Here is a 20,076-nt window from a genome sequence, read left to right as displayed (position 1 = left end):
AAAGGAGAGGTATCACCTCTAAACACTTTCTTTGGCCTTCCTGGGAATATTTCCCAGAGCACTGTGGGGGAAAGGTCAAGTTTCCTTCAATTCAAGCTCAATTCCTGTGACTTCATGGTCACATCCATGTAGTTTTCTTGGCAACAGAATGGAAGTGGCTTGATATTCTCTTCTTTGGGGATCTAGTTTGGCTTCCCAATCTAGCATACAGCCTTGGGATTTCCATCTGAATGCTAACCAGGTCTGATCCTGCTACCTAGGTGGGCCTACTGGGGGAAGTAGCTGTACTGTAATGAAGGGCACAGGGTTCAGATATGCTTCTCCTCCCCTTTTATTTTGTTTCAGATACTACTTCTATACCATATATAAGGAGTAAGAAGGCAGCAGAAGAGATGGGTCCTTCTGTCATCATCCTGCGTCTTATATCCTCCAGATGAGTTATGATCTGTAACTCCCAGAATCTAAAGGTTCCACGTTGTCTGAAAACATCAGAGAAAGCTTTGAGCCTCTGTGTGGTCAGCACACTAGGAGTAATCCTTAAGAGAGTTAATTCTTTTGTGTAAAGATGGGGGGGGGGGTTCTTTCGGGAGATAATACTGTACTTTCAAGATCTCTTAAATTCTCATTATAAACCTGGGATTCACCTCAGTGGCTTTCCATATGATCAACCCTACATATTGAAAAATGGAAGCTGTAAGTTCATAGGAAATGAAGATTGATTATCAGACATCTTAAGAACTTCCTAACTGAGATGTACTACCCTCACAATCCTTTCAAAAGTTGATTTTGAATTGTTTTAGTTTTATGTGACAGAAAGGGGAAATTGTTCAGGACAGAGGATACCTATTTTAACTGCAGCTAATTGAGGTAAACTTACATTTAAACTAACTCAATTTTAGTTTTGTCCTGGTTCCTCCCACTATGTCCCCCAAAAGGTGGTGTTCTCCTGATCTGCTCCTCTATCTGTTTTTTCTTGGTGGCTAACAAAATTAATACGTTCCCTTGCAGGTGACTAGAATTACACTGGACACAAATACCATTTATACACTTAACAGTTCTGTGAATGAAATAATTAGGTGGGAAGGGGAATGTTCAAAGCTACAATGGAATGGGACACATAGGTAAAGTCCCTCTGCACCTTGTAAGACACCCCACCCTAGATTATCATACCTGCTTTTTCTTTCAGCAATCAGTTGGCATAGTTATTGCATAATTTGTATTGTGCCTAGTTTAAGATCAGGTGATTAGAGTTCTTAAAAGACATTCTGATTATGTCTATTATTTTCTGCACGTGAAAGCCAAGCACAGCTATTAAGGACAAGGAATAACTAAGATCTATGCGTACACATTCAGTGGGTGGAGTGTCTTTTGATGAGGATCAGGATCAGTCTAATGGATTTCAATCATATCCCCTCCCCCCAGCTTGTAAAAATACTTGTTTGGCTGCTTTAGGCAGTGGCTTAAAGAGCAGGGAATTTTGCAGAATCCCTCTCTTTCTTGGGGAATTCAGGGCACTGAGTTGGGAATACAATTGCTGTTTTTTCCATCTTCAGCAAATCACTTAGGATCTCCTTGGGATGAAACTTGTAGCCTACCAGGATCTCTCGATGGAAAACCTAGGCAAACTTCCCCAGCCTTGGGCCCTCCACATGCAGAAACATTAATTCCCAGAATTCTCAGTAACAGCCATACCAACAGGGGAATCCTGGGAGTTGAAGTGCACACATCTGGAGAGTGCCCAGGTTTTGGAAGGCTGGCATAAGCCTCATAACAGAGAAAATTGACAGCATCAACCAATCCACTAAGATCTCAGCACTTTCTTTCAGCTAATCAGAAGTTGTATGAAGTTTCTGAAATACATGGAAATAAACATGCCTTCTGCCTTGCCTGGATGAAGCCACTTTGAAGTTGGTTGAATTTAATTCTAAGTGGGCTTGCAAAGGCCTGTGCTGCAAAGTACCTTTTAATGTCCCTTCCTAGCTTCTTATGGTTCTTTGCTTGCTCAAAACAGAAAGATATGTGTGCTTAGGATTTTTAATTCAAAGTCAGCTCATAGAAAGGGTGGGATTTATGGGAGTCCTGACAGCAGTTGTGATCCAGATTAAAAGTATTAGTCAGTTGCCAAATTTCTGCCTTCTCTCTTTTTCTCTCATTATGCTTTCTTTGGAAACCCATGGAGAAAATATTTCTTGCTTTTTAAATATAACATTGCACAGTGGATTTTAAAAAATGTTGGTTAAACTGGGAAGCTGAAAAAAAACACACCATCTCTGAAAAAGTATTGTAAATGACAAACCCCTTTCATAGCCAAGAGAACTGCATGGATGCCAGGAATCCAGCATAACTCAAGAACATTTTTACCAGTTTGTAAACTCTGTGTTTGCTTTCTTCTGCCTAGAAATTGAGGCTTGGGAAGGAGCATTCAATATGGAATAGGAGATACTAGTTGCAGATAACAGCTGAATTTAGTTGACAGTGATTTCCTTTGATTTGAATAGGAATAAATCTGATGGAAATCACAGTTGGTATGTGGAAGAAAATGCGGCAGTATGTAGTGATTCTGTTTTCCAACACTGTTATCTCCATCATGCCCTGTTCAATTCCCCTTTTCATTCAATTTTTCCTACTCTTCCCCTGGCCCCTGCCCCCTGCCTGAGCTATCACCTAAGGATTTTGGAGTAACTGAGCAAGTTCAGTCCTTACTGGATTGGCCTGCCTTTGCAAGTTACCTTTCATTTGTGAATTTTGGTTTAAGTTTTCATTTGCTTTTTTACAAATCTTAGTTTCCCTAAGGCTCCCAATACCTCCCTCATATATTGGTGGAGCTATTTTGGCCATACAAGTCTTCATCCATATGAGAAGGAATAAGGAAGTGCTTGCTGACCAAGAATGCAGGATTTGATCCATCTCAAGGCAAGGTTTTAAAAGCACCTTGTTCTCCTTTCAATGTTTCCATTGCTGTGGGTCAAAATGTATGATTAATTAGGGAAATTTTTCTCTCCAATGAGCAAAGGATTACTACGGTTTTGTTCACTCCTAATGTCAAAAAATATGAATTCCAATCTTGACCATCTTGAAAATAAAACCAGTGGGGATGAATCACTACAATGTGGGGAGCAGGAAGGGGGTAAAAATTAGAAGTAAGCAGACACAAAGTGAACAGATCAAGGCGTAAGTCTTTCAGAGTCTTGTTTTTAAATGTTAGGTTCCCATTCTTTTGAAGAAACCCCTCCCCCCCAAGTAATTTAGGCCAATTAAGGCTGGTGCCTCTACTTGTGATTTAAGATCAGTAGTCTTTAATATTGAGACTTAGTTGGTAGATTAAATAGACTATGAATTACTTCCAATCTTGTGGTTTTGACATTTTTGGAATTGTAGGTTTGCAAAATCTGATACAAGCCAGCCAAAATCACCTGTGTGAAGGCAGGTTATTTTCATCATCATCACCATGTGGCCCCAAGTAAATGGTCAACCAGGAGGACATGGCCTCTATGTTCAATGTGCCATAGACAGAAAGCAAAGGCATCTGTTATGCAGCCATTTTTAGAAGTGCCTGGAAAGTCAGTGAATGGGAATAATGATACTACATATAGATCTGAGATAACCTCTAAGCCAAAACTGTGTTTAGTACTTTTAAGGACAGATGAGAATTCTTGACAGTTCAAAAACCAGAAGTGGCTTAAATCTGAGTGTTCAGGTTAGATTCCCTCATTCAAATAAAAAAAGAATTCCAGCCAAATTAGTGTTCTATGTTCAAATTCCAAGAACTCTTAGTATTTCATATTCTAAATGTCCAGATGAAAGATTCACAATTCCAAGCGGGGAGCTCAAGATTACTTATTTTTCCCCTCTTGAGCAAAAAGGTCAGTAATTTGTCCAGACAGCCAGAAAAATGTCCTTATTTTTGCTCAGTATGTCCTGCACATCCTTATATCATCCACAGGTAGTCCTAAGCTTACCCTGCTTACCAAATGGTCGCATTTGTTCAGCGACCATTCATAGTTACAGTGGCACTGAATGAAGGGACTTACAACTGGTCCTCAAAGTTCCAGCTGTTGTAGTGCCCCTGCAGTCACGTGAGCAAAATTTGGGCCCACGGGGCACAAATGGAGGCCCTGGCTGGTGCGTAAATTGAGGCTGTAATGATTGCCTATTCAAAATCACCATCAGACTCACACAGGGCTTTCATGGATATCTGATTTAATAATGAATAGTATGCAGGATCACAAGCAAAACTGAGAGTAGTGAAAGTGCGGGATGTCTCCCAGTAAAAACCCAAGCAGTGTCCGGTCCCTCCCCCCAGAGTCAATACAATTCCATGCCCTGCAGGTGCCCCTAACGGTTCCTGCTGGTCTGCGGGAAATGTCCTTGACCAGGCAAGATAACCCAAACGTGCATTCTTCACTCCTCGTATCGCAGCCTGGTACAAGGAACAGGAGCAGCCCCCTCCCATACAGCAACCCGTGTCAGCACCAGCATGGCATGGGAACAGGTTACAATGTTTTCCAGGAACACTGGAACAGCGGCCATGACAGAGGCCCTGGCAGGAGTGCGGGAGAAGCCCTGGCTCCACCAGTGCAAAAGAAGTACTGTACCCAGCTGGTGCAGTTGTGTGCAGAGTGGCAGGCACAGTGGCAGTGGCAGTGGGAGGGTGGGCAGCCAAAAGGGCAGAGATGTGGGGGAGATAAGCAGGTGGGGGCAGTTCAAGAGGAGGCAGAGGAGGCAGTTCCTTACCTTACCAAGGCTCAGGGCTGGGAGGGAATGGCTTGGATTGGGGTGGGTCCTTGCCTAACAACTGGTGGGATTCGGTTAACAGTGGCAGTGAGGAGTACTGGGATTGCTGTCGCTAAGGGATGTGGTCACATGACATTGTGCTTTACAACCACATTGCTTAGTGACAGAAACTCCGGTCCCAATTACTGTCATTAACTAAGGAGTACCTGTATTGCTGTAGCTGTTCACTTAGCTTTAGAATAATCCTTGACGCTGAATGGCATCCATTTACTGCAGTTTGAATAGCAGGCTTTCTCTAATAAAAATGGTCTGTTTGTTTAGAATGTGATCAGTATAATTAGAAGAATGAATTATCAAAAGCATCGTTCTGTTTATTGGTACCATCATTCTGCAGCTGAGAACTGCAGAATAGTCTAGACCTTATATCCATGCAGCGTGTTTCAGGTCCCTTTTGAGGCCAACTACAGCTTTCCAAATGATTTCTGTAAAGCCAGGTTGCAGCTAGTGTACTGTAAAAGGCAAGGCAACAAATTGTGAATAGTATTGGAAGCAATGAACTTCAGTCCAGATACCCTTATCTTTGGTGCCCTGATGTTTACTCTGTATACAATATAACTGCCTCCTTTTATGCAAAAACCTTGAAGCAGAGACGTAATTACATTTATTTTCATGCCCCAAACTTAATTGCTTTAGAAGAACAGGGAGTTGCTTTTTAAAAGGTAATTATTCTACAGTTTGTTTTTAAAAGCCATTCTTTATTAATCAGCTTTTAAATTCTGTTATCTCATAAACTTTTTTGGAACTGGATGTAATCATCATATATCTTGTCTTTACCTTGGTTTCTCATTTACAAACGATATTCAGCAAGCAGTGATCTGTACTTCTGCATAGTGGTTTTCCTCCCTTTCTTGTTTAAATACTGGTTTAAATACTATCTGATATGTATGTTGACATGTATGTTTTATTTAAAACTTTATGGAATTATAGCGTTCTTTTATGACTAATGCAGCATAAAGACAAAATATGCAGTCAAACCCGGTATGATTATTGTCTTCTGAAATCATTTCTTCTAGCTCTGCATTAATTATTGTACAAAAATGCAATATTTCTTTTTAAAGAAACAAAGCATTTGTGTAGAAGAAAGCTATGAAAATAATAACCTGAAATAACCTTTCTATTTGTTTTGGCTTAGTTTAGATCCAACCCAAAAAGTTTATTTAGTAGGTATTATTGGGTATTACTAGCATGGCTGGTGACAATGGATTGCAGACCAAAACTGGTACAGAGGAGAAACCCTGGTTGCCTGGTTATCAGAGCTATGTGGGCCTTGTGAAGCAGGGTTATACTCCCAGAGAGATAACAGGTTATGTATGCAAAGCTACCATTTGGGTCAGTCTTCAGATTTGCTGCAATTTGCATGTTAAATCTCAAGAGAGATCCACAGGAATTGTGAAAACCAGAGCAGGAACCATATCTTCCCTTTTAGACGTTCTCCCCATGGACTGTTTGAGCTGATCAGTTTTGGCAACAGTTACCTTCTACTTGGTTACATCCCATCTTGAGTCTTTATAACACACACTACATGCAACTACCTTTGAAAAGTATCCAGAAGTTGCAACTGGTTTAAACTGTGTAGCTAAGATTCTTACTGGTAGAAGATACATGGATTGTATGCCTGTATTAAAAGATCTGCACTGGCTGACAGTTGCTCACAGAACCTTATTTAAGATATTGATATCAACTATAAAAAGGTCTAAATGGCTTAGAAAATCTGACTGTCTAAGGCCGTGTTTCTCAACCTTGGCCACTTTAAGATGTGTGGACTTCAGCTCCCAGAATTCCTCAGCCAGCCACAGGAGTTAAAGTCCACACATTTTAAAGTGGCCAAGGTTGAGAAACACTGATTTAAGGCAGCAGTTCTCAACCTTTTTGGCACCAGGGACCGGTTTTGTGGAAGACAATTTTTCCACAGACGAGGGGGTGGGGGGTGGGGGGTGGATGGTTTCGGGATGATTCAAGCGCTTCCTCTTTTTCCCAACCTTTTATTCTTTTTTCTTCATGCCGTTTGGAGATAGCAGCCAATGGGCTTTCTCTGACAGGAGGCAGAGCTCAAGCGGTAATGCAAGCAATGGGGAGCGGCTGTAAACACTCAGGCTGTGAATTCGCTCACTCACCCACCGCTCACCTGCTGTGTGGCCGGGTTCCTAACAGGCCATGGACCGGTACCGGTCTAAGGGATCACCCATTTTGTTGCAAACTTGGCCTGTCCATTAAAATCTGCAGGAAAGGGCTTTTTGAAGGTGCCCTTGCTGCTGGAAGCTCATTTATCCCATTTATCTGTCACACAGGAGAGGATCAGATTCTGCACCACTTCCAGGCTGTGGGATATTTATTTATTTATTTATTTGTTTGTTTGTTTGTTTGTTTGTTTGCTATCCCACCTTTATTATTTTTATAAATAAGTCAAGGCAGCAAACATACCTGATACTCCTTCCTCCTCCATTTTTTCCCACAACAACAACCCTGTGAGGTGAGTTGGGCTGAGAGAGAGGGACTGGCCCAAGGACACCCAGCCGGCTTTCAGGCCTCAGGCGGGACTAGAACTCTCATACCACGCCTGATTGGCTCTTGGGCTGAGAGAGAGGGACTGGCCCAAGGACACCCAGCCGGCTTTCAGGCCTCAGGCGGGACTAGAACTCTCATACCATGCCTGATTGGCTCTTGGGCTGAGAGAGAGGGACTGGCCCAAGGACACCCAGCCGGCTTTCAGGCCCTGACTTGGTGGTTTTGTTGGCCCCATTTTCTCTATTATTCAAAGAACAGCCAAAATGCAACTTTTTCTCCAATTATTAATTGATTGGTTTTAACTTGACTTTTTGAATTTTGTGTGTGCTTTGCACTTAATTTTTGTTAGCATTACCAAACGCTTATCTTAAGCAGAAATATAAATCAAATAATTCTTAGCTTAAAATCAACATTACTTTGACCAACTCTTGCCTTTCCTCTTCCTTCTTGACAGTGGATCAAGATATAATTGGTTTAGTATTAGACTGGAATGAAGATTTGACTACTGCTTTTGGAGTCTTTGGAGCTGTCATATACTAGCTTTTTAAAAAGAACGTCAAAATTAGTTGGATTCTAGAGAAAAGTTTACCTATGTAGAACTCCAGACTAGGCTTCATTTTTAAAAGATGCTCTCTTGGTAGCTCCAAATTGCACATTCGATTGCTGTCCCACACATGCTTTTTATGATAGCTTCTCTACTGTCCTTTTGCTTGAGAAACCTTGTAATGTTTAGAATTTGAATAATTAGGCAGCTGGGACACAGGCTAACAGATCTTTGAGAGTTGCATTACAAATGGAGTTAGGACCACAAAATACTTTGTGTATTAATGCTGAGGACTAAACAAATGGCTAGTCCAGTGATGGGTTGAGAAATGGAGGGAGGGACAGATCCATGCAAACAAAGAGAAAATTGTGAAAGTACATTGAAAGTATTCTATTTAGCCCCAAGGCTTCAGGTCTTCTTCAGAGGTACCATATAAGTAAAAGAACTGGCATATGGCTAAGAGTCTAAATGATGAACTGTAAAATGTCTGGCTTGAATCTCACCTATGTTAAAAATTCACTGAGCAGTGTTAGTTGATGACTGCATAATATGGGGAACAATAATACTTACCTTACAGGAACTATAGCTAGATAAAGAATGGGAAGCTCTTTAGATATTTGAAAATGTTGTAGAAAAGTATAAGAGTAACAGTGATTTTAGTAGTACATATAACTCATGAAATAAATGGGTAAGATAATGTAGTCTTTTCTTATTTTTAAAGAATATATGTGTATACGCATACACACAAACTGAAACAATATGGAACTTTTAAGATTTTCAAAGTGCTAATATTATTTATTTATTTATTTATTTATTCATTCATTCATTCATTCATTCATTCATTCAATTTGTCCCTGCCCATCTCCTTCCAATATATATGACACCACATTAATTTCAGTTTTATCCAGGGGAATAAAGTGCAGATTCTAACTTCAGGATAATTTAACAGTGCAATCCTAAACACATCTGCTCAGAAATCAGCTTTTTTATTTATTTATTTATTTATTTATCAAATTTTGTCACTGCCCATCTCACCCAAAAGAGGGACTCTGGGCAGTTTACAATCAAGCTAAAAGATTAAAATACAATAAAAACAAGATATATTATATAAAAATACTGTATAAATATAAATATAAAATATAATATAAAATAGCATCCAAGATGGCAGTTAATAAATACAGGGGGACCACTTTAAGGCGCTAGCCACCCCCAGGATTGACTACCCCTTTTCCTGCCCCACGCAAGATGGCAGAGCCAGGTCTTTACCCCTTTCCAGAAGGCCAGGAGAGAGGAGGCCTGCCTCACCACTGGGGGAAGAGCGTTCCACAGGGTGGGGTCCATGGCAGAGAAGGCCCACTTCCTGGACCCTGCCAATCAATGGTCTCCCATGGACGGGGTCTGTAACACGCCCTCTCTGCATGACCCGGTGGGACAGGTGAATGTAATGGGGATGAGACAGTCCCTCACGTAACCCGGTCCCATGCCATGTAGGGTTTTAAAGGTGATGACCAATGCCTTGAATTGGACCCGGAAGCAAACCAGCACCCAATGCAGCTTCCTCAGCAAAGGTGTTTTTCCATGGGATTGCAGCTTAATTACTCAACTTATTTATTGACTTTAACAGGGAAAAAGGTTTCAATATGTTTTGACTGTATCATTGCAATAATATTCCTGAAAGATGTTTTGTTAAAATTGTAAACATGGAATTGATTCCCAAAGTATAAATTGCTTAGACAAATGTGTATGTATGATCATATACAGCATGGATAGGGAACCTGTAGGTTGAAGGTGACTCCCAATTTTTTTTTTTTAATCCCAGAGCCTCCTCTTAATGTGCAGCATAGGATGTTGTGGTTTTTAGGATTAGTTTAATGTTTTATGCCGTAGAATAGACTTTGACTTTTAAAGCAGTTTTCTTTTAAAAAAATTTAAAACCCTCAAGAAAAAAACAGGAGATCTTGATTCTCAATACTGAGGCCCTCAGCTGTAAAGAAAGAAAAGAAAAAAGAGAATAGTATGAATATCCAGCCAGGGAAAAATTGCCTGTCCCAAACATATGCAGTATCCTAGAAATGTTTCAATTGATACTTTTTAATGATATTGTATCTTAACACTTAAAATAAAATTCAGTGTTATAAACATCTCTTATATTTCTCAGTAGCAGCAAGACTTTTCAACCATGAGCAACCCCTTTGCACATCTCATGGAGCCTCTGGACTTGGGCCAGTCAACAAAGAAGTTCTTCAATCTGAACCATTTGAAAGACACCAGATATGGTACGTTGGCTACAGTCAAAGTGTCTTGTTCCATGCCTGAGATTCACATCTGCTTGCACAGTGCTTGTTCCCTCTTTAGTTGATGTTTCTTGATGCTTACTTTGGCTTTGTCCTTTGGAGACCCATAGCTCACTGGCACACACAAGCAAAAAGTCTTAGATTCTAGGCCTTTTCATCTCTAGCCAGAATTAAAGGATGGAACGGCTGGTTTTTAAGTATTACTGCCCTTCGGAAGAAAAGATATTAGACCAAAAATCTGAAGCAGTTTGTTCTATTTGGGTAAAGATAGCATGGAAAAATATTTCTCCTAACATCCAAGTGGCATCTACCAGGCAACCCGGGCTCTTGAGCCTTCACAGATACATTTGGTACCAGTCTGCACATTTATAGGTGCCACCTTCACAGTGCTTATAGCAGAAAGGCATATCTTTTTCTTTACATTATAGCTTCCCCACCTGATAGCTTCTCAGTGGGCTTGGCCTACAAGTTCCAGAATTATTAGTTGCTGGTCTAAAAGATTGTATATCTACAGATCTGGAGGTTGTGGAAGACTGGCTTAATTTCTACATCAGTCTTCTCCATCTGTATATCCCCAAGAGACATGGGCTTCAACTGCCAGAATTTTCAGCAGTGGTGTGGCTGGCTGGTGATTGTGGGAGTTGACATCTGGAGTGTGCCCAAGTGAGAAGGGTGTTCTGTATTGTGTCTTGCATTGGCTTTTACTCATAGAGATGCTCAGGGCTGCAACTAGGACCTGTGTCACCCAGAGCAAACATGGATTCCATGCCCATTTTGGTGCCCCTCCAGCATGGCACCCGGGGCACATGCCCCGCTTGCCCCCCACCCCCAGTTGCAGCCCTGGAGATGCTCCCCTTTGATGTGACATAAATGTTTGAAAATCTCAGCTGTATTTTTCTGACAGATGGTAGAGGGCTTCCTTTTTCTGAATCTTCTTCTGAATTTCCTTCCTTCCTTCCCTCCCTTTTCCAGCACATTTACCATTTTCTATCAGAATCTTGCTTGAGGCTGCAGTTCGCAACTGTGATGAGTTTCTTGTGAAGAAAAATGACGTTGAAAATATCCTCAACTGGAAGGTGATGCAGCACAAAAATATTGAAGTGCCATTTAAGCCTGCCCGGGTTATTCTGCAGGACTTTACGTGAGTTGTATAATGTCTCATTTTTAGTTGCTCCAATTTAATAATTTTTTTGTCAGACAATCTTTGGTGGAGAACATCTGGCACAATTTGGGTTTTATTTTGGGTTAAACACTACAAATTCCACTGGGTTGAAGAATTATGTCAGCATTAGGCTGTTTCTAGGAAAAAAATTCAGTTCATGCTCATGAATATCTAGCAACATTTACCAAAAGCACTGCCTTTTGGTATTTCAGCAGACTGTACAACCAGATGTTGGGTTGTGGTTGCCTACTAAAAACCAGGATGCACCTAGTTTATTTCCAGTCTGAGAACCCTCTAAATATATGACCTAAATATATGACCAACTCCCAGAATTTTCAGGAATGGATTATGGTAGTTAGGAGTTATAGGAGCTCAAGGTCATACATCAGGAGGGCACCCAGATTGGGCAAGGCTGACTTAGGACGTGTTTGTAGCAACCATGGCACATCCCTATCAGCCTAGGCGGATGTCTGCCAAGACCAGGAACTTGACGCAAATCGACTGTTTTTCTCAGTAGTGGCTGTGTACTGATAATGTTATGTCTCCTGGTTTTAGGAGTGCTCTTTCAAAGAAGCAGTTACAGAAAATAGACTTTCTTCCCCTTGAACCAATGGTCTTCAATATGTGGGTTATAATTCTGAAATTAACCTACCTTGTATCATTGTGACATGACTTACAGTCATTATCACCATCTTAAGCCTAAACAGCAAACCTGAGAATCCTCTGGTCACGTTTCCTGCTTAAAAGATGGAGCTGGAAGAGGAAAGATTATCTGTGACCTTGTGTAGAGCCATAGCCTGGAGATCAGTGACAAGTGGAGGGCAGAGTTCTGATGACTTTAGTCTTTGGCTTGGTGACCAAGGTCGGAATTTACTTGTGAAGTCTGAAATTTGTACAAACTTTACAAAGCATCTTTACATTCTAGGCAATGTCAGTGATTGCACATCTCTCTGCCAATTATTAACATCGACTGTATTTCTTAACATCTCAGTGATCTTTATATATATCTCTCTTTCTTTTAAAATATTTTTGCAAGCTAAGCTTGAATTCATTATTTGTAGTAAAAAACACCTACCAAATTTACTACACATCATACAATCATTAAAAACAGTAATGAAATAAAACCCAACAGAACTTAATAATAATTGCCAGCCAACGTATCTATAAACATACAGAAAAATGATGCAGAACCAGTAGTAAAATAAATTAAAAATATTAAGCCATTTAATAAATGAAAGAACTGAAAACACCCAAAATGTCCTAAGTGTTGTAAAAAAAACAGAAAATTAAAAAACAGAGGGGAGGGGAGTGAAGTATACAAAGGAATGCCATGCCAAGTAAAGATACATAGATTATATCTGGTATTTTCCATTTTTCTTACCATCAGCCATAACCATTTCATTATATTTTCATATCATGTTATGGAATTTTAAAAAGCACAACAAAATTTGCATGTATTTCTATATGCAAAAAAATTTTTTTTGTAGGCAGTTCATGAGCTGAGAACTGCACTGCAAAACATGTGAAAATATGTGATCTGTGCTGGGAAAAGGGTGAAGGGGTGGGGGCTGTGTGAGGCATTTTTGCAAATTACTTTCTTGGCTTGGCTCAAGTTTAGTTTATCTGATCGTTGTCATGGTCTTCTTTCAGTCCTTTAAGACCCTCCTCTCTATTCACTACAGGTTTCCCTGAATTGGGACGCGGTGGTGCTGCGGGTTAAACCGCTGAGCTGTCGATCGGAAGGTCGGCGGTTTGAAACCGCGCGGCGGGGTGAGCTCCCGTTGTTAATCCCAGCTCCTGCTCACCTAGCAGTTCGAAAACATGCAAATGTGAGTAGATCAATAGGCACCGCTTCAGCGGGAAGGTAACGGCGTTCCGAGTCGTCATGCTGGCCACATGACCCGGAAGTGTCTATGACAACGCTGGCTCCAAGGCTTAGAAACGGAGATGAGCACCGCCCCCTAGAGTCGGATTCGACTGGACTTTACGTCAAGGGAAACCTTTACCTTTACCTTTTTATGTGAAGCATGGGCATATTAAATAGCTTGATCAGGCCCAGGAACCTTATATTTTGGCATCAGTGCTACTTCCTTGACTTGATACTTCTGTTCACATGTGGAGAGCTATTGAGTCAGGAAAAAAGATTTGGACTAGCTTTTTTCCTGACAAGCTACATGCTGTTTTTCTGAATGCAGGATATTTATTTGAGGCAGGGGAATACAGCAGTCCTTTCCCACATTGTGGTTACTCAGTACCTGCCTTGAGCTGGATGTGGCAGTCTGTGAAATTCCATCTGTAAATTGTACAGAACGGCATTTTTTCTCAAAGCCACAGCAGTAGCTGTTGTTGTGAATCAAAATACTTGTACTGGAATGTCTGAGTTTTGTGTAGATGTGAATGAATTATATCACACTTCAATAGAAGCATCACTGCAAGAGTAGAATCCCCCCCATTTTTTAAAGCTAGTGTTAATATATGCCTTTTCATTACAAGTTGAAACTGCACTAAGAGTTTGGACTCTAGATTCTGGTTGCATGTTGCATATATTTTGCTCACTGTCTATTGAAAGCTTGTAGGTTGCCACATATTCATGAGCTCAATTCATTCCCTAGTAGATTGTTTTTTCCCCAAAATAACTTTCTTTTTTCCCCAATTCCTCTGGGTATCTGTCCTAGCTGAAAGTATTATCTAAAACAAATATATTGTAATGGGATGGAATCACTAGATTCTGTTCCAACCTTTGCTGAAGTTGCTGTGTGGTCTTAAGGAAGCTGCTAATACCATTTTTTGAAACCATTCCAGGTGAATTTGGGATGCTGATGCTGGAAAAATATACTTGCAAAGGATTTGTTCAAACACTGCTGTGTTATTACCCCAAGTAATTGCAATGTCTGAACAAATTCTTTGCAAGTACATTTTTGAAGTAATTCATCAACAGCATTATTAGTTGTACAATTAATGATGGTTTTGAATGATTTTCTTCTTTTCCATTAGAGGATTAAATATATGCGCAGGCACTTTTGGAGTGTAGAGTTAGAATAACCCCTCCCAATTCTTCCCCAATACATTGTAAGTCATGTAAAATTTAAATTTAGTGCTAGGCTAATTTGAGTGGATTTGAGCTGTGATCAAATACAAACGTGTCTGGGATAATACTATGATAGTTCTAGCTTGTTTACTCTCTGTGCCAAATTGCATTAAGACTGGAACCTTTTTTCATACTAGTCTTCCCCCCATCCCTGGATCTATTTGTGATTTGAGTCTCAAGAACTTGACTGCAGAAAGTCTGCTTAATATTTGATGTCCAAAATAACTACATAATGATTCTAAATATGGGATTGCATAGAGTTAGACTGAAAATCTATTGACCATGAGTTCTGGGAGTTGTACTGTAGTATCAATATACCTGTAGGGAAGAACAGTTTCATGGGCAATTCAGCTGATGCTCCCGATTGCAGTTTGGAGAATTAGAAACACTTCTTTCCCCATCATTTGCTGCTTCACTCGCTGTCAGCACTTCTGTACTAACTATCTCCAACTGAATGAGTCAGCAAGCTCTGGCATTTGCCATTAGCAGGAGTCAGAGCTTGCCAGTTCAGATAACCACAGGTAATTATGGTTAATGCTACAACACATGTTGTAAAGGCACAGAAGAAGGGGCAAGGGGAGAAAATGTGAATCTGGAGTTTGTTTGTTCAGAAAATTCTTTCCATTGAACCAGGGTGATTGTTCTTCTAGCACATTCAGGTGTGTTGAATCTTTAACTTCTAGCATTCTCCATTTAGCTTCTTCAGCTCTGGACCTTACAAGACTGTTGTTTGTGTGTTTTGATTTCAAAATCCTGCACATTTTCACAGCTCCCGGGCTACCAGTTTTGACAAAGTTGCCTTGTGTTTTTTTACTCTCCTGTTGCAGAGGTGTCCCTGCAGTGGTTGATTTTGCTGCTATGCGTGATGCTGTGAAGGCCCTGGAAGGTAACCCTGAGAAAATCAATCCTGTGTGTCCTGCTGATTTAGTCATTGATCATTCCATCCAAGTTGACTTTAATAAAAGGTAAGGAACTGTATGCAATCCCATAGAGTTAAGCAACATGCAAAAAAAAAAAAAAATCCCCCAGTGAGTTCAGTATGTGTTACATTACATTCAGTGACTAGGAACTCTCAGGAAGGTAGCCATGCTAGTCTTAAAGGTGCAAAAGCCTGAATAAACAACTTCCATATTACTTGAATTTGTGACTGATAATTAACATTAATTGTTTGTAAAACAAAATGGCCCATCAATATATGTACAAAATTAATTGATCCCAGGCTACATAGATCTTCTTTCTCTGTGTATCTTATATACAAGCCATTTTCACGGAAACATACCAGTACACAAAGACACATATTCTCCTCCTTTTTCCAGCAGAAACTGTGTAAAAGAAGAATTTTTAAAAAGCAGGATGGAGAAGGGGTCTGGGAAAAGGGCAGTTGCTTTGGAAGAGATGACAAAGGAGAAGAAAGCTGAGTGGAGGGGAGGCAAGAAGAAGTGGTAACTAGAAAGAGAAGGGAAGAAAAGAGAAACATTGCAAAGAGGGTTACAATCACCAGCCAGATGCCCCTCCTAAGCAACTGATAACCGTCAGACTAACCTTCAAAGATGTAGGTTAAAAGAGGCTGGGCTTTGATCACATGGTTGTGGCCACTCTGTTGACTTTTGGACACCCTCCCCATGCCCAGCATCCATGCTTTTCATCAGGGAGGCCTTCAGCCATTTATATTTCTTCCTTACTCCTTTGTTTTCAACCACTTCTTTTGTTCTCAGCAAATACAAAATGACCTCCCCACCCTTAGCTTTACAGATACAGTAATTATTTATGGGGAAAGCCTCATGGACCTAAACAGCATATTCTATTTCTTATTAAAAGGAGGGCTATTATCCTGTCACTCAGTCAAGAAAAAGCTCTCAGAGAAGATGACAAAGATCAGTTAGATCAGTGTTTTTCAACCTCGGCAATTTTAAGATGTGTGGACTTCAACTCCCAGAATTCCCCAGTCTGGCTAGGGAATTCTGGGAGTTGAAGTCCACACATCTTAATGTTGCCAAATTTCAAAAACACTGAATTAGATGGTCTCTTCCCTCAGAGTAACGGTCTTAAATTTGTAGCATACTTAATATTCTGCCTTAGTTTTAAAAAAAGAAAGAACTCAATCTCCATGCCTACTTTTGTGATTTAAAAAGTGAAGAGCAGAGGGAACACTTAGGCCTTCATCTACAAAGATTAAAGATGAGGGAAACGCTTTATGCCATAAACCAGGCCCATTGAATAGCAAGACATCTTGCGGTACAAGCAATAATCCACCCACCCCTCAAAAATCAGGTTCTATAGTAACCACTGTTATTTTGCCACGTGAAGCAGAAGATCCCATCAGTTCTTCCACTGATAGTAAATATTCCAACAATAATACATTAAATAATTCCCAACTTACTGCACTTGTGTGTCCTTCAGATCTGCTGCCTGAGGTGGTATCTTAGTCTCTCAAAGCTGTCTCTGATATAAATGATGAAGGGGTTTGATTTGTTAAAAGATACAAGTAGGAACAAAGGGAAATTGTGCCTCTCATCCAATCTGCTCTTTGGTTGGGTGTTGGGGTGTTCACATGTGAATGCTGGGAATCACTAGCTCAGATGTTTGCATTCTTTAAAATGCAGTCTTTAGCATAAAGACATCCAAGAAGACTTGCTGGATGAGACCAAAATCTAGTCTTTCTCCAGCAATAGTGTGGCCTCTGAAACCTTCCCTTCTTCTCTTATTTATAAATGATACCTGGTATTCCAAGTCTTGTCTCTTAACATTGGATTTCCATTTACAGTAGTGCAAGAAGGAAAACAGAGACGGTTAGGAGGCTGAAACAATTCAGGAGGCCTCAGTAAAGAAACCTTTCAGTCTTTAGGACTATTTTGCTTAAGAAAAAAAGTCAAGTAAGGGAGGATGTGATAGAGGTGCATGCAGTTATGCATTTTACGGAATAAGCAGAGACAGATTTCTCTCATGATTAAAATCCACAATCAAATTTCAGAGGTTTGGAATAGACAGAAAGCAGGTACTTCACATATTCTGTCTTACTCCACAGAACGCACCAGGTGAAGTTAAAGTGAGGTTGCATCAGTGGCTCAGCCATGGCTTTAGTGTATTGTGAAACAAGGACACTGTTTGGGCATGGCGTCTTATGCTGAACACAGCAGTTGTGTTTCTTTATTCCAGGTTAAGGATTTATTGAGCCCAGGTATATTACGATAACTAGTGGATTTTGCTGTCCTGCAGTGGGGTGAGGGTCACCAATTTAAGTCTTAAAAGGGGATTAGGTGAATTCATGAGGGGAAAGGGAATAGTCACTTCAGAGGCTGGAGGTGGGGAACAAACTGAACATTATTTGCTGGGAAGAGGGTATTTGCCCTTGTGCCCTGCTAGTGGGTTTCCATAGCTATCTGGTAGGACTAGTTGGATCTTTTGGTCTGAGTCAGAAGAAAATCTGGCCTAGTTGGACTTTTTGGTCTGATTCAGCATGGTTCTTCTTAACTCATCATAGCAAGTATCCCAGTGTCTCTTTACATGGTATTTTTTCAAAAGCCTGGATGCATTTTTGCCAGCTGTAGTTTTTAATCTTCTTCTGCTTGCTAGAATGTTTGTTCTTGTATAATTAATGTTTTAGAAAACTTTCCACTGTTATATTCAGGTTACCCTCTGCCAATGTGCCTACATGGAATTAGCCATTCCGTGAGACAGTAGGAATCATTATAAAAGCTTCGTAAGCCCTCTTTCGTGCTTTTCTCCTAACTCCCTGGTACAAGGTAATTAAAGTGCTCCAAGGAGCTGAGCTATACAAATACTGACTCTCTTCTCCCCTTCTTTTTCAGCTTACAGGCATGGGACCCTGCACTCTATCCTATTGAAGTTTTCTCTCTCTGTTAACCCCTTACTTTTCATTGCAGGCCAGACAGTTTACAGAAGAATCAAGATTTGGAATTTGAGAGAAACAAGGAAAGATTTGAGTTCTTAAAGGTATGATAATTCTTCCTCTCTGTGTGTGCAAAGCTAAGCACGAAAGAGCCTATTAAGGTAGAGGAGTCTACAGAATCACAGTTCCGTGTACAGGTAATCCTCGCTTAACAAATGCAATTGGGACCAGATTTTCAGTTGCTAAGCAAAGCTGTCATTAAGCAAATCCAACCCAATTTTACAGGGTGTTCACATGTGAATGCTGGGAATCACTAGCTCAGATGTTTGCATTCTTTGCAAACGGCCACCACAAACCTTTTTTGTGGTGGCCGTTAAGCAAATCACACGGTCATTAAATGAATCATGTGGTTCCCCACTGATTTTGCCTGCCAGAAACTGGCCAAGAAGGTCGAAAATGGCAATCATGTGACCATGGGATGCTGCGATGGTCATAAATGCAAACTGGTTGCCAAGTGCCCAAACTGTGATCATATGACTGCGGGGACGCTGTGACAGTCGTGTAAGGACTGGTTGCAAGTAGGTTTTTTCAGCACCGTCGTAAGTCCAAACCATCACTAAATGAATGGTTGTTAAGCAAGGACTACCCGTATGTTAGGAAATGAGACATGGACCTGCTTTTTTCCCAGAAGAAGCAGCTAAGGAGAGAAGTTGGCAAAGCTTTGTAGAAGAAAGATCCAGACAGTAGGGGGAAAAATTACTTGACAAATGCTCTCCAACCAGTTAGACAGAGTCTTTTTTAATCTTAGCTTGGCTAGTCATCAATACTGGGTGTACTAAGCTGGACAGTTAATTTTGTAATTTCTTCTGGCTTATGTGTCTCTCTTAGCGGTTAGCCAATTAGAACATGGCTGTTTGCTTGACTATGGTATCTTAATTTTACATTTTGTCAAATTTTAAGCTAAAAAATCCAGGGGTCTAGATCAGAATAGAACTTCAAAGGCTCGATAGTGGGTCCAGGTGGGCAGAATATTCTGTTAACCAAATCTTCATATCCCGATACTGATAAACTGAACAAGGTTTTCTGACTAGGCAAGTGAAATACTTAGTTCTTAATTTTGCTACTTCTTAAGAAATTCCACCCTTTTCCATTTGTGTTTTAGTGGGGCTCTCAAGCCTTCCAGAACATGAGGATCATTCCTCCAGGCTCAGGAATTGTCCATCAGGTGAACTTAGAATATCTGGCAAGAGTTGTTTTTGATCAGAATGGCTTCTCTTATCCAGACAGTGTGGTGGGTACCGATTCACATACCACAATGATTAACGGCTTAGGTGTGCTTGGCTGGGGTAAGTGGATTTAAAATTCAGCTACCTGTTCATTGGGGATCTAAATGATGTTTAGCAAAATTCAAGAATGAGATGGTGTTATCCTGAACTTCTTCTTGTTGTTTTTCCCCCTCCTAATAAATAATGGACTGGGGTAAAAATGTGTTGTTTTTAAAAAAAATATTGGTTGGCTTTTCAATTGCTGAGTTGTTCAAATAGCTTTGTAAGTTATCTTGTGAGCAAAAAATCTATAGACCATGCGATGGAACTTGGACTCCTCCTGATGTTGCTGAAGGACAGCTTCCAGCATCTCTAGCCAAAGTGCAAAATGTCTGGAAGGTAACATATTCCCTATGCCTGATCAGAGGTTACAAAAGCCCTCTAATTCAGCCCAGGAGCTTCAGACCACATTCCTTCTCCACGTACAGTGCCAGAAGAAGACCTTATGCTGTGAGTTTTAATAGGAAAAAAAGCAAGCAGTTACTAACCCAGTACAAAAACAGAGAAGGGGTCA

The 20,076-nt window shown here is 40.5% G+C and overlaps 1 protein-coding gene across 2 annotated transcripts in view; it reads left to right on the top strand.

Moving 5' to 3' along the window:
- Positions 1 to 20,076, top strand: part of ACO1 (aconitase 1) — a 51,203-nt gene that overhangs the window by 10,315 nt on the left and 20,812 nt on the right. The window contains exons 2-6 of one of the 2 annotated variants that reach the window (XM_063294992.1): positions 10,005 to 10,119; positions 11,110 to 11,278; positions 15,215 to 15,352; positions 18,272 to 18,341; positions 19,400 to 19,583. In XM_063294992.1, coding sequence (XP_063151062.1) covers positions 10,023 to 10,119; positions 11,110 to 11,278; positions 15,215 to 15,352; positions 18,272 to 18,341; positions 19,400 to 19,583 — 658 coding nt within the window. In that variant the 5' untranslated portion in view covers positions 10,005 to 10,022. The remainder of the gene's footprint in view (positions 1 to 10,004; positions 10,120 to 11,109; positions 11,279 to 15,214; positions 15,353 to 18,271; positions 18,342 to 19,399; positions 19,584 to 20,076) is intronic. The other variant, XM_063294993.1, reaches the window with a different exon arrangement.

This window comes from Candoia aspera, chromosome 2, assembly GCF_035149785.1.
Source record: "Candoia aspera isolate rCanAsp1 chromosome 2, rCanAsp1.hap2, whole genome shotgun sequence".
Classification (NCBI taxonomy): domain Eukaryota; kingdom Metazoa; phylum Chordata; class Lepidosauria; order Squamata; family Boidae; genus Candoia; species Candoia aspera.
Note: the sequence above shows the minus strand (reverse complement) of the source record. Positions and strands in the feature narration are given on the sequence as shown.